An 11,977-nucleotide genomic window follows, 5' to 3' on the forward strand; every position below is an offset into this window, starting at 1 on the left:
TGTCCCGCCCCTCCCGGCAGCCCGCCCACGCCCCGCCCCGCCCAGACAGACCGGACGGACCCATCGCGCACCGGGAGCTTTATTGGCCGCGGCGGCCGCAGGCGGGGGGGAGGAGCGGGGTGAGGAACGGGGCAGACCCCCCGCTACAGCAGTCGGCGGAGCTCCTCGAAGTTGAGCGGGTTGTTGGCTGCCTCAGACCAGGCTGCGTGGGTCGCACCGTCCATCTCGGAGGCGAGGCTGTTGGTGCTGTCCAGAGCGTGGTTCGCGCCCCCGATGACTGCGTGGCACTCAGGGCACTTACTCCTCTCCATTGCCCCCCCGCAGCTCCCAATCACATAGACATGCCCGTTTCTGCACTTGAACCAGTGGCCACGGGGATAGCCCATAGCACTGACAATCTGCACCCGCTCGGCTTCGCAGATGCCCAGCCCCGACACAGGCAAGGCAGCGCAGAGCCTCTCCAGGTCAGCCTTCGCTGCAGCGTCCTCCTCCTCTGTGAATTTCTTTGTCCCTTCCAGGGCCTCACGTGCCCTGGCAATCTCTGCTGCAAGCGCTGGGGTGATGACCCCACGCGCACCGTTGCACCTTGCCAAGAGGCTCAGCAAATAGGTCAGTCTTTGGATCTCAGACTGCAGATCAGAGAGCTCCTGTCCTGTAAAACTGAGGCGTGGCCTACCCAGCCACTCCTGGACTTCATCCAGCCGCTTTCTCAGCCCTTTCCTCTCACTCACATCAATTTTGCTCATAGAATTGGTTAGGTCTGCTACACGTTCGTAGAAGTTAAGCTGGTTCTCAATTAGTCCAATGCTCGTTGTGGAGAGATCAGAAGCTTTTAGTTTATCTTCCAGCATTAAGGACGTAAGGGGTAGATTCCTCTGCAGAACAGCATTCCTTGCCAGTGCAGCCTGCAGTTTTTGTCTGCTAGACTGAATTTCCTGTGCCGGGCCTTGGATTTTCTCTTTCACCTTTTCTATCTCATCTAGCTGCCTTTTCACAATGGTGCCATATCTCAAACTCTTTCTGATAGGTGTCTGGCAGATAGGGCATACCTTCAGCTTGATGACATCGTCATCTTCATCCATATAATGGTCAAGGCCTTGGGACTCGAAGACATGGCCACAGTCTTCAAGCTGTACAAATCGAGCATCTGGGTCTTCCTCAAAGCCAAAAAAGATCTGGGTGAGTTCCTCACGGTCACAAACAAGGCACTTCTTTGGGCAGGGCTCTCCACACAATCCAATACAAGGATGACCGCAGCACAGTAGCTTAGCACACGGTACATTGCAGCGAGGCCTATTGCATGGTTCAGAGCAAAGATTGGTACACTGGTAGTGCTGGCACCGCCACTCGCATGGCTCGGCACATGGAAAACAGCGCTCTCCACATTTCTTTTTACACCTACTGTGGATACAGCGGTTCTGACATTCCAGCTGACAGGGAGGGCATTCTGTAGTACAAGGCTGCTGACACTTGTGGGAGCAGACCAAAAAGCGCTTGCACGGGCTGTTGCATGGCTTATGAAATCTCCCTTCAAAGCAGGTATGACAGGAACCTGAGCATACGTGACCACACTCCAGTGTGACAGAACACTTAGTCTTACATTCCACAGGGTTCTCATGTTTCATCTCAGTGATACAGCATTTAACTTGCTGGTTGTGTCCACACTTCAGCATGACTGTAACCACTTCAGGACACTGTTTAGTGCATTCCTGCCCACAGAATTTGTTGCATGTGTGCCCACAGTTCAACTTTTTCTGGCAAGGCTCTTGACAAAGAAACTCACTGTCTGGAATACAGCATGGCACCATCTGCATGTGGCCACACTTAGAAATAGTCTTCTCTACTATCACCATGCACAGTCCACAGGGCTCGTAACAGGACCGTGGACAGCGGTGCCCATCTGCACAAAGCACCTTTTGACAAGGCTTCAGACACTGATACTCTTTGTGCTGTGTGTCATATGGGTGACATGCCCTTGTGCAAACATGTCCGCAACTCAACCTAAATTCACAGGGACGACTACAGCCTCCTTCTGGGACTTTGCTGAAGTCTGCAGCTGTAGATACCAGTGTCTTGGTTTCAGGGTGGTTTTGACAGCAAAGCACCAAAGAGCGGCCAATGTGACCTTTCTCCCGAAGGGTGTGAATGATCTTGCTCCAGAGAGGAACCTTGCCAAGCATTCTCATATTTCCAATACAATACAGCCCTTTCTTAGCTCTGGATAATGCTACGCATATCCGATTAGGGATCTGTAAGAAGCCAGTTCTCTCCTCTTTGTTGCTCCGCACAAGTGACAGCAGAATAATATCATTCTCCTCCCCCTGGTACTTATCTACTACATGAACCTTCACACCTGCAAAGGTCTTGGCTGGCATGAGCTTACGCAGACAGAAAAGCTGTCCAGTATAAGTAGTGAGAATGGTGATCTGAGAAGGTAGATAATCCTGACACATGAAGTATTTGCACAGTTCCACTACAAACTGGGCCTCATGTGGATTCTGGTGGCTTTTCCCTTCCTGGATCTCTTGCTCAGGAAAGTCATGTTCCACAAAGAAGATGTTAGATAAGACCCCCTGAAACAAGAGAAAGGAATGTCAGAAACAGAATTCTAGCTTCTGTCACTGCAGCCTGTGTCCATGTCCCCGATTATCCACTGACAGGAGGACTCCTAAGGAGAGGACTACAGTATGCAGTTACCGCATACTTAGGCGATTTCCTCTTAGATTTCCATAGCTAATTAGAGTGGGGAAATACAAATCAGAAAATAGGGAGTTAGTGTTAAGATGGAAACTCAGTAACATTAAGGAAGAAGCAGAGGTTGACACTTCTTCCGACTGATAGCTGCCTGACTATAGCAAAGACTCGTCAGGTGTCTTACGGTGTGGCAAGCATACTAATGCTATAACTTATTAAAGTCTAGCTGTTTATTGTGCATGTCAGCCAATAAGTGATTGCTTTACACTTTTAAGCTGAATAGATCTTGTTTGCAGATGTTGTGTATTGGTAAAATGCCCAGAGAACGCAAGGAAGGAGGGTTCCAGTAATGAAGTTACGTATCTTACATTGGAGTTTCACTTATTATGCTTTTAGTCTCTCATTTAAGATTTCTTCCTAGCTTTCCATCTCCTACAATTCTTTTGGTTCCCCTTCTATTTTTCACTGTTCTTTTGAAGTCATCAGTACTGGATCCATTTCTGGCATCCACCATCACTAATGCCAGAAGAACTACAAATTACTTAATTTTATATCACACATTTCCTTGATTCAGGTATAAATTTCAATAACTGAACTTGATCTAAGAATTTGAAGTCCTTGAACACTGTATCTTACAGAAACTCATTTTAGCCAGTAACAGGGGAGAAAAGCAATTGCTTGGATTGCTGAAAACTCACTTTTATGTTCTCATACTTCAGGACAGAGGGATGGTTCTCCAGCTTCTGGTATATATGAGGACTGAGAAGCTGGGCAATTTCAGGACGCATGCGGTGCTGAAACACAAAGCAGCTTTATCAGTCTTGAGGAAGGAGCACCATATTTCCCTGTCAATATTCTGTTGTTCCACTCTACAGACTGTGGCTGAATACAAGACAAGGATGACTTTCCAGTAAGAGCCAAGAAGGGAGCACCTCCCAATCCCCACCTTCCCCCACTCCATTGCTGCCACCATCAGCAATTACAGGGGGAGTAGCAGCAGAGTATCTTCAAGAAAATGTTTTGGCAAAGTTGGTTTCAGTGCAAATCTAAGACGACTGTTTTATATAGCAAAAGCCAGCACCTCACCCCATGAACTCTTCTAGGTAGTTTTAATATAGGACTGCTGGAGGAAGAATTAACTTCTCCAGGCATCAAGATAGATGATTATAGCAATTTAGCAGGAAGCAGCCTGAGAAGACTTGTGCTGTCAGTCTCCAGAATTCTGGAAGTTCCAGATGCTACAATAAGCCATGTTCATTGCGCTAAAACACGTGGGAACCACAGTGCTGCAGACAACACCACTGAATAATTGGAAATATACTGGAACACTCTTTGTGGCAGTTTGACAGCTCTTACCCTTCTTCACGGGAATTAAATAGCACATTCTTTTATTTTAGGCTGCTCTAAGAGTAGAAATATAAAAACTTAAGTGTACTACAAACTTAAAACAACCTAAATGCAAACGCAATGGAGTTTTTTATAGCTCTTCCTTACTTGGTATTTCAGACAGACGAAGGGGAAATTGACTTTCACCAGTCGTTCAAAGAGAGAGACTTCCAGATTGAAGTTCTTGGCCAAGTCATATACATTTGCACTAGGCCGCAGCTGAAAGAGAAGGGACAGGAAGTCCATGTTTTAGCACTACTATAGTATTTTAGCAATACTATATATTAGTAATATTTTTCACTCATCTCTTTCTGACAGTGGTCCCCCATAGAAAGGCCACAGACTGGATTCTTGCAGAAGTGCTAAATATCAAAGTTAGGTACAGTCACAACTGAAGTAGATACAAGCACATGTAAAATCCTATCAGTTAAACTAAAAGACAAGTCCCACAGGAGTTCTACTCCAAAATTACAGGAGAGAGGACCTGTGGTATCTGTGGAAACTGGGGGAGCAGTAAGTCTTGGCAACCTTTCACGTATGGTGTTTGGTTAAAAGGTTCTACTTCATTTGCACAACAGTTAGAGGCATTAGTGATGGATGTTACCTGCTGGTGATCTCCAATGAGGATGAGATGCTGGCAAGCTTTACTCAGAGTAGTAATGGTGTGAGCCTCAAGCACCTCTGCTGCCTCTTCTACGATGACAATTTGCGGCTCTACTTTTTGCAAGATCTGACGGTATTTGGCAGCACCTGAGCAAGGAGAGAAGATAAACCTTAACAGAATATAATTACATGCCGTCAGTACGACAAGACTTTTCAGGGAGGGGAGCGGGCTGTGTCCCAGAAGACTGGGGTTCTTCCCAAGATTCCCCATTTCAAGACTCAGCTTTTTGAACTTTAAAATAGCAGCATACCAAGGATGGCTTCTATATGAAGAGTTGTTAGGGAAGGCAGGTGGGGATTAGAGTCCTATGCCTGCCTTGGCCCTTTCCTGATGTTCTCTTGAGATATACCTACTCAATACGTTGATCAACACACATAAATAAACGTAAAATTGTCTCTCCAAAGAGTCACATTACAATGACCTTTACACTATCATCACCAGAGGGTGATGTAGGGATAGCAGGGCAGATATTAGCTGTGCTTTACTCATGCACAAGAAGTGGAGCTTTTCTATTCAAAGAATGCTGCTTGAGATGGAGGGAGTGCAAGAGCGCACAGGAACTGCTCATGCAGTTAACTGACAACTCACACAATAGCCACATTTGCAAAGGGAGTCGGAGATGAAGGAGCCTGCATACTAATGCAGAGCCTGACAGAGGCTGTCAAGTATCACATGATACTAATCTTTTGGCAACAAGGTCCTTTAGCCATTACTGGATGCAGTGCAATACTGGTTTGCTTCCCAACTGCTGTGCACCTGTAGTTGTCATCCCCACAACTTGGGCCTCCTTGAGAATGCAGAGATCTTCCTGCAGCCTCAGTTCTGTCAGCCTTTCTGCTGCTGCCTGATACTGCTGTTCATGCTGCAGAATCCTCCGCCGAATAAACCCCTGATAGGTCTGCAGCCAAAGCCTGAGAAGAAAGTGCCATTATCACACACAGCAAGGGGAACAGGAGAGTGATCCAGAAGTTCTGAGTGGATTCAGTTCAAAGCTTTCTCTGTGTCTTTTGGGCAAGAGATTATTATCATCTGTACTTAGTCCCGAACACACACACACAGTGGAGATGACAGCACTGCTCGTGCAATACAGGAAAGGTAAGAACAAGCATGTTCAAATAAGGAGCTGAAAAGATACGGACAGAAACACCATGGCTTGACAGAAAGAGTTTGGAAACTGGAACAGTCCTAGGAAACATGTGCCAGACAGACCCTGCAAAATGGCTCTGTCACCTGTAAAGCCTCCAGCGGGAGCTCAGGTCAAGTTGCCACAGATCCTGAATAGCCTTGGCCTCTAACTCGGTCATTGCACTCAGCTTACGGAGCTCAACCTTCATCTTCTGTTTCATTTTCTTCCTCTGGGCAGCAGTTACCTACAGAAAAAAAAATCTCCCCAATAAGCAGTTACAGCATTAAGATTCTTCTGTATTAGCATCCCCATGTTATTCTTTACACAGTCAAGCAGAGCCAGAGCATGCTAGTGCATGCAGTTACCTCCCACTGTATAGTCTGCTGTTGTGGTTGGGCTGTTCCTTCTTCCTGGTTCTCCAGCTTCATAGCCAACAGCACGCTGGCTAGTTCATGAACAGCTCTGTGCTCTTCCTCCTTCCTTCGCTGAAGCTTTGCTGCCTCTTCATCCTCAATCACTCTATCAGCTTGAATCAGGTCAGCCTCCTCTGGGATCTCCAAAAGCTCCTCTTCCACTTCACCTTCCCACTCCTCCTCTCTCTGCTGCTGACCACCTGTGAGAGTCACCAGTCACCTGCCATAAGCCACAGCCACTCTAGCAGAATCACAGTGCAGCAGTCAGATCACTATGTGGAAATTAAGGTTAATTTTCTTTCCACTACCTTACAGTATCATGCATCTTTCAGTGTCTGTTGAGCAGCAGTATGTCTTTTCTGGCACACACGCACTGTTTAGGCAAACACACGGTAGAGGATAAGGGGGGTTTTTCATCTATTTTGTTGGGGTTTTTTGGTTGGTTTTTTTTTTTACCTGGATTCTCAGCCCCTATATTCTCTGCAGCATTCTGGGTGAAGACAGTTACACCAAGGCCCAGCCACTCCAGAATCACTGAGCGTTGTGAAGCATTGTAGTAAAACTCCTGATCATCCTAAAATAAAACGAAAGTCAAATCAGCCAGGCCTATTGCGCTTCAGAGTCTTAGGATGATGCCAAAGCAACACCTTGCAGCAGCAGGCAACTAGGACAAGTCCCCTGAGAGACCTCCAGAGCCAGAAAGTCTGAGCAGCCTCAGATCTTCAGAAAGACCATCCCTCCTCCCCTTCAGTTTAACAGGCTTCCATTTGGGCACTTGTATTTTTATGCTGATAAAGATCACTTAGAATCTCTGCAGTTTAAAGGAGCAAAATTTAAAGTCCCTGCATGCCCCGCCTGGTCTAGACTACTGTCACTTGGCACAGCTTATTATTCACTCCTTCACTTTCCTAGTAGCCAAGTGACACTAATAAAAAGTGTGCTCGGGGGACCTCAGACTCCTTAGCAGGAAGGGTAGTAAGCACACATTGGGACTGCTTGACTCAGAAGAAAGAGACCTCTCTTACCAGACCATTCATCAGACTTTCCCAGTGCTGGGGTGCAATACATGCTTCCAAGTGGCGCTCATGCAGAACTCCATATGTTGTGCACTCCAAGTGCTTCGCTCCTTCAAGAAGCGCCTGCTCAGCCTGTTTCATCTCACAGGTTACCTACTCGTAACAAAGAGAAGGGAGGCATCATACTCGGAGAACAAAGTTCAGAAACAGCAGGACAAGAAACTGATAAAGTGAACAAGGACAGAATAATTAAGAGGCTGACTTTGGTGTAAGACACTGTGAAAGGACAGGCGTGGAGGAAGTTTAGTTAGCTCCTCCAATGCACAGGCAACCCAGTCTCATCATCCCCAGTGAACTCTGCACGTACATTCACATAGGCTCTGCGGAGGTGCATTGGCAAGTTGTATCGGAATTCACACTTCTTCCTCAGCTCTCTCAAGGTGAATTGCTTCAGGACCTCACTGCTACTGCTGCCCCCAACACGCACCATCCCATGTTTTTGGAATGTGTATATTCCTGGGAATGAAAGATAAATATTAGTACTAAGAGAAATATTAGTACTAAAGAGGCAAGCTCTGTTTTCTGCGGTAGGACAAGGGGCAGGGAGAACACCCTTTGTCTGCAAATGCTGCACTGGATTGATCTGAGTGAAGTTTTCTCACTATGTATCAATGGGGCTAGAGTGCCTAGAAAAAGCCAAAAGGGCAGGTTATCATGCCAGAAGATGGGCAGAGTAAGAGTTATACTACAATTTCTAACTGACCCTCTGCCATACTTGTCAGGTACTCTTACCTTCTAAGAACTGATCCAGCGCATGGTTAGTGTAGCAGACTATAAGGATGGGAGACTTCTGGACAGTGCTTTGCCACACACGCTTATTAGTCAAGAGAGCCTGAACAATCTTCAAACCCACGTAAGTCTTCCCTGCAAAACAAGCTCAGAATCAGAAAAGGGTACAGAGTGCCTTGAAACACAGGACTCATCAAAACAAGATACAAGACTTCCTTCTTGGCTGCAAATCTGGTCTGTGCCAAGAGAGCTGACCCCAGAGGCATCTAGTTTACAAAATGTAAACCGAGTAGCATGACACTGTCTTTCAGGCCTGTAGTTGAGCAAGGCCATGTTCTGCAAGAATGTTGTCTTTTGGTTAATACACTGGACCCGGACCCAGGGTTTCGTCTGCCACTGCATCCCCCAGGCCACTCTGATACTGGCTTCATACATGACATTTGGCTGCACATGAAATGTCCGCATACTAGTGGAATACAAGCAGTGAGTGGTGCTTGTTGAGTTCATGTACCATTTAAAACAATTACAATTGATCTTGTAATGCTTTATTCACACAGAGGATCATGGCTGAACACTTCCAACGTTCTAACATGCTATGAAGACAAATAGGACTGTTCCACAGCAAGAGGTACCATGTTATCAAAGATGGTTGAAAATTTTTTCACCCCAATAAACAAGCAGAGCCAACAGTGCAGTTGGCTATTTGCAACTACAGTGTCTATTTGCAACTAAGTTAGCAACGTGTAAGATTGATACGGGTATCTGAGGATATTTTAACCTTCTCCACAGTTTACACTAACTGGGCTACTCAAGCATCAATCAGGCATGGGACTAAAGCTTTGGAGACAGTACAGCTGGCTTTCTCTGAAGTTAATCTCCCTAAATGGGGGAATCAGGCAGAACTCCTTAAATGACAGAAACTTAAAGCAAATGTTTCTCACCAGTCCCAGGAGGTCCTTGGATAATAGCCAGCTCCTTGGTGAGCGCAACACTCAATGCCTGCATCTGAGACTCATCTAACCTCAGCGTTTCCATTGAAGGCCACTGCTTGGGATCTAGAACATGGACACTTTGCCTTCTCAGACCATGAGGGCACATCTCGTCATCTGACGGGGGATCTTCCATCAAGGGTGCAAAGTTGTAGGCAGTATCCATTGTCAGGTATGCTGGTTTGTTCACCTGTGCATCACATTCCACGATGTACTTCTGGAATGGGATATCTTCTTCCTGGATTTCCTGTAACCCTTCTAACACATGCCGATAGGCCTCAAAGTAGGCAGTTGTCTCTACCATGAGGAAGGAGTCTGAGGGCTGAACCTCTGCCAGCAGTGCCTGGCTCTGTGCGTTAAAACATAGCTGCACAATCCCGTGGGCAAGATCTGCAGTATCACGATTAGAAACAGTGGCGAAAAGGCATGTTTCAAAGTGATCTTTGGACATGCAGATCAGGGATCCATATAGCAGTCGTTTTGAATTCTGCCATCGTACAAACTTCAATGGTTTTATGTCAAACTGGACCTTGTAAACAATACCAGTTGGGGAACAGAGAGGGGTAATAATCCGTGTGTCAAAGTAGATCCTGATATCATCGAATTTTTTCTTTCTCAAACCTTTGTCCTCAAAGCTCTGCAAAAGCTCCAAGATACCTTCCCTTAAAGGCCTTATAAAGTCTTCTCTCAAAAGCCGGAAATGGGTGTCAAGATAAATGCTGGTGCTCTCATATCTTCCAGAAACAATATTGGGACGTAGAAACGGTTTCTCATCATGGTGTACTTCATTATACGTTGGATAAATGGTCATTGTACGATAGGTTTCTTCTTGACCATCAGTCTGAGGCTGCACAAGAGTATAGTTATCAGCCCTCATTGTGCCTTCACGTCTCTTCTCCTGCAGATGCTGCACAAGCATCTGGACTTTATTTAGATTCTTCTCTGTTTCTTCTGGGATGTCCACACCAGAAGCTCTCAGGGCATTTATGGATGCTGGCAAGACTGTCAAGAGAATGGAGGTTTTCTGCACAGAGCTGGCTGGGAAAATACTGATCAGGTCCCGAAGAAGTGAAATGATGTTGCTAATATGCACAGGGTACTGATGGCGTACAGCAGGGACTGCTTCTGTTATCATGTCAGACACATACTGTGGCAGACAGATCTTGAGAAAGTTGGACTCCTTCACCACTCCAAGAAGCTGTTGGACACTCTGTCTATCTATTCGGGAACTGCATGCTTTTTGAAGCACCTGGCAAACCAGCTGAAGGAAACTGGGTTTCATAGCTGTTTGAGAAAGAAGTTCCTTCAAAGCTGAACTGGAAGCAAGTGTGATGACAACTTCTGAAGGGTCTTTCTGGAGAAGACTTTCTAGGAATTTATAGCCAATCCTTTTGACTTGATGAGGTTGCTCACTGAGCTGGGCATCACCTGGGATAGGGTTCTGGCAGAAATGAGGATTCTTCCAAGGTTGCATCCTCCTTCCCATACCTTCGTTTTCCTGCCCATTCCTCAGCCCTCTAGCTCCTTCCTGGGCTTGTCCACCTTGATACCTCCTTCCCCTACCCTCATTTTCTTGCTCATTCCAGGGTCCTCTGGCCCTCTCATGTGTTCTTCCACCTTGATACCTCCTTCCTCTACCCTCATTTTCTTGCGCATTCCAGGGTCCTCTGGCCCTCTCATGTGCTTGTCCACCTTGATACCTCATTGTCCTTCCCTCATTCTCCTGTTCATTCCAGTGTCCTGTGGCTCCACTGTTGGCCTGTCCACCTTGGTTTCTTGGTTTATTCTTGCTTGATTGAGGAACCTTCCAAATCCAACCACCAAATCTCTCCTGTCTTTGCCCAGGTGGAAGAGTATCACTACTGGCTTGGAGGCTTTCCCCTAACTGAGCTGTCTGGCCTGACACATTATTTGCTCTGTTTCTACCTCTTTGTATAAAGCCAGTATCCCAATGATCTGCATGCCCTTAAAAAAAAAAAAAAGACACTTCTTAATTATAAGTTAACCACATTAACCTGAGAGTTCACTTAAGCTGTTAAGCCATGAAGACACTAAAAAACTAAACCCTTTTCCACAGAACAGAAAGCAGAATTAAAAAAGCCAAAGAAAAAGTTTCCTGCACAGGACAGGATTTCCTCGGGAGTTAGCCGTCATTGAAATAATGACAAAGGCAGCAGGATCTGACTTTGACTGACTGTATATAGCACAGTTAAAATACAGACCTTCTGTACAAAGCCTGGCCTCTCAGAGTAGCAGGAAGCATAGACCATATAGCCTTTGTCACACTCTCAACAGAATACTTAGGGAAGCACAGAATACTAGCAGAAACAGTGAGCAAAGAGATTGCTGCAGTGCATCATCACCTCATGGCCCAAACCAGACTCCGGGGGCAAATAAGGAAACACTGGAATTTAGGCTTGAGAGGAAATTTCACTATACACAGGCAGAGAAGTAGTGGTTCCCCCCCCACCAGCACCATCCCCCAGGCCTCCCGCAGCCTTCTGCCCTGCATTCACCAGGTGACCCTCACCTCTCCCTCTAGCTCGGGGCTGCCGGGAGCAAGGCTCCTGCCCGGCACCCTCCATCGCTCAGCCCGGTCACTCCTCTGCGGGGCGTCGCAGCTCTCCGAGGTGAGGGCACCTTTCAGCGCTGGGGGCTGCACCGCTGCTGCACCCCAACACAGGCGCCGTGGCGCCCGGCGCTGCTGCGCTCCCCGCACTGCCCGGGAGCCGCCGCCCGCCCCGCCACCGACCAAAGTTTCAGTTGCCAGTTCCCCGCAAGGCCCGCCCCGCTGCCCCCCCGCCCCGGCCCGCTCCCAGCGGGCAGCGCCCAGTGCCTTCCCCCGGCCCCGCTCCCGGCGCCGGCAGGCAGCGCCCCCCGCCCGCTGCCGGCCAGCTCCC

General features: G+C 47.2%; 1 protein-coding gene across 1 annotated transcript; it reads right to left on the reverse strand.

Annotated features, from left to right (window-relative positions):
- Positions 1-63: 63 nt before the first annotated feature.
- ZNFX1 (zinc finger NFX1-type containing 1) lies at positions 64-11,795 on the reverse strand. Its single transcript, XM_068416355.1, has 13 exons — positions 11,608-11,795; positions 9,030-11,042; positions 8,092-8,223; positions 7,667-7,815; positions 7,309-7,452; positions 6,740-6,857; positions 6,236-6,483; positions 5,975-6,114; positions 5,501-5,655; positions 4,685-4,830; positions 4,189-4,299; positions 3,393-3,488; positions 64-2,573 (listed from the first exon to the last, which is right to left on the reverse strand). The coding sequence occupies exons 1-13, from the start codon at positions 11,660-11,662 to the stop codon at positions 144-146; spliced, it is 5,937 nt and encodes a 1,978-aa protein (XP_068272456.1). The 5' UTR covers positions 11,663-11,795; the 3' UTR covers positions 64-143.
- Positions 11,796-11,977: the final 182 nt, after the last annotated feature.

This window comes from Nyctibius grandis, chromosome 19 (assembly GCF_013368605.1).
Source record: "Nyctibius grandis isolate bNycGra1 chromosome 19, bNycGra1.pri, whole genome shotgun sequence".
Lineage (NCBI taxonomy): Eukaryota > Metazoa > Chordata > Aves > Nyctibiiformes > Nyctibiidae > Nyctibius > Nyctibius grandis.

Bases quoted from the DNA above. Each gene is read 5' to 3' on its own strand.
- ZNFX1 (XM_068416355.1), bottom strand. From the start codon at position 11,662: ATGGAGGGTGCCGGGCAGGAGCCTTGCTCCCGGCAGCCCCGAGCTAGA. The intron at 6,115-6,235 runs GTAACTGCATGC...TTTTTTCTGTAG, and splicing joins AGCAGACTATACAGTGGGAG to GTAACTGCTGCCCAGAGGAA. The intron at 3,489-4,188 runs GTAAGGAAGAGC...TTTGTGTTTCAG, and splicing joins TCGTCTGTCTGAAATACCAA to CACCGCATGCGTCCTGAAAT.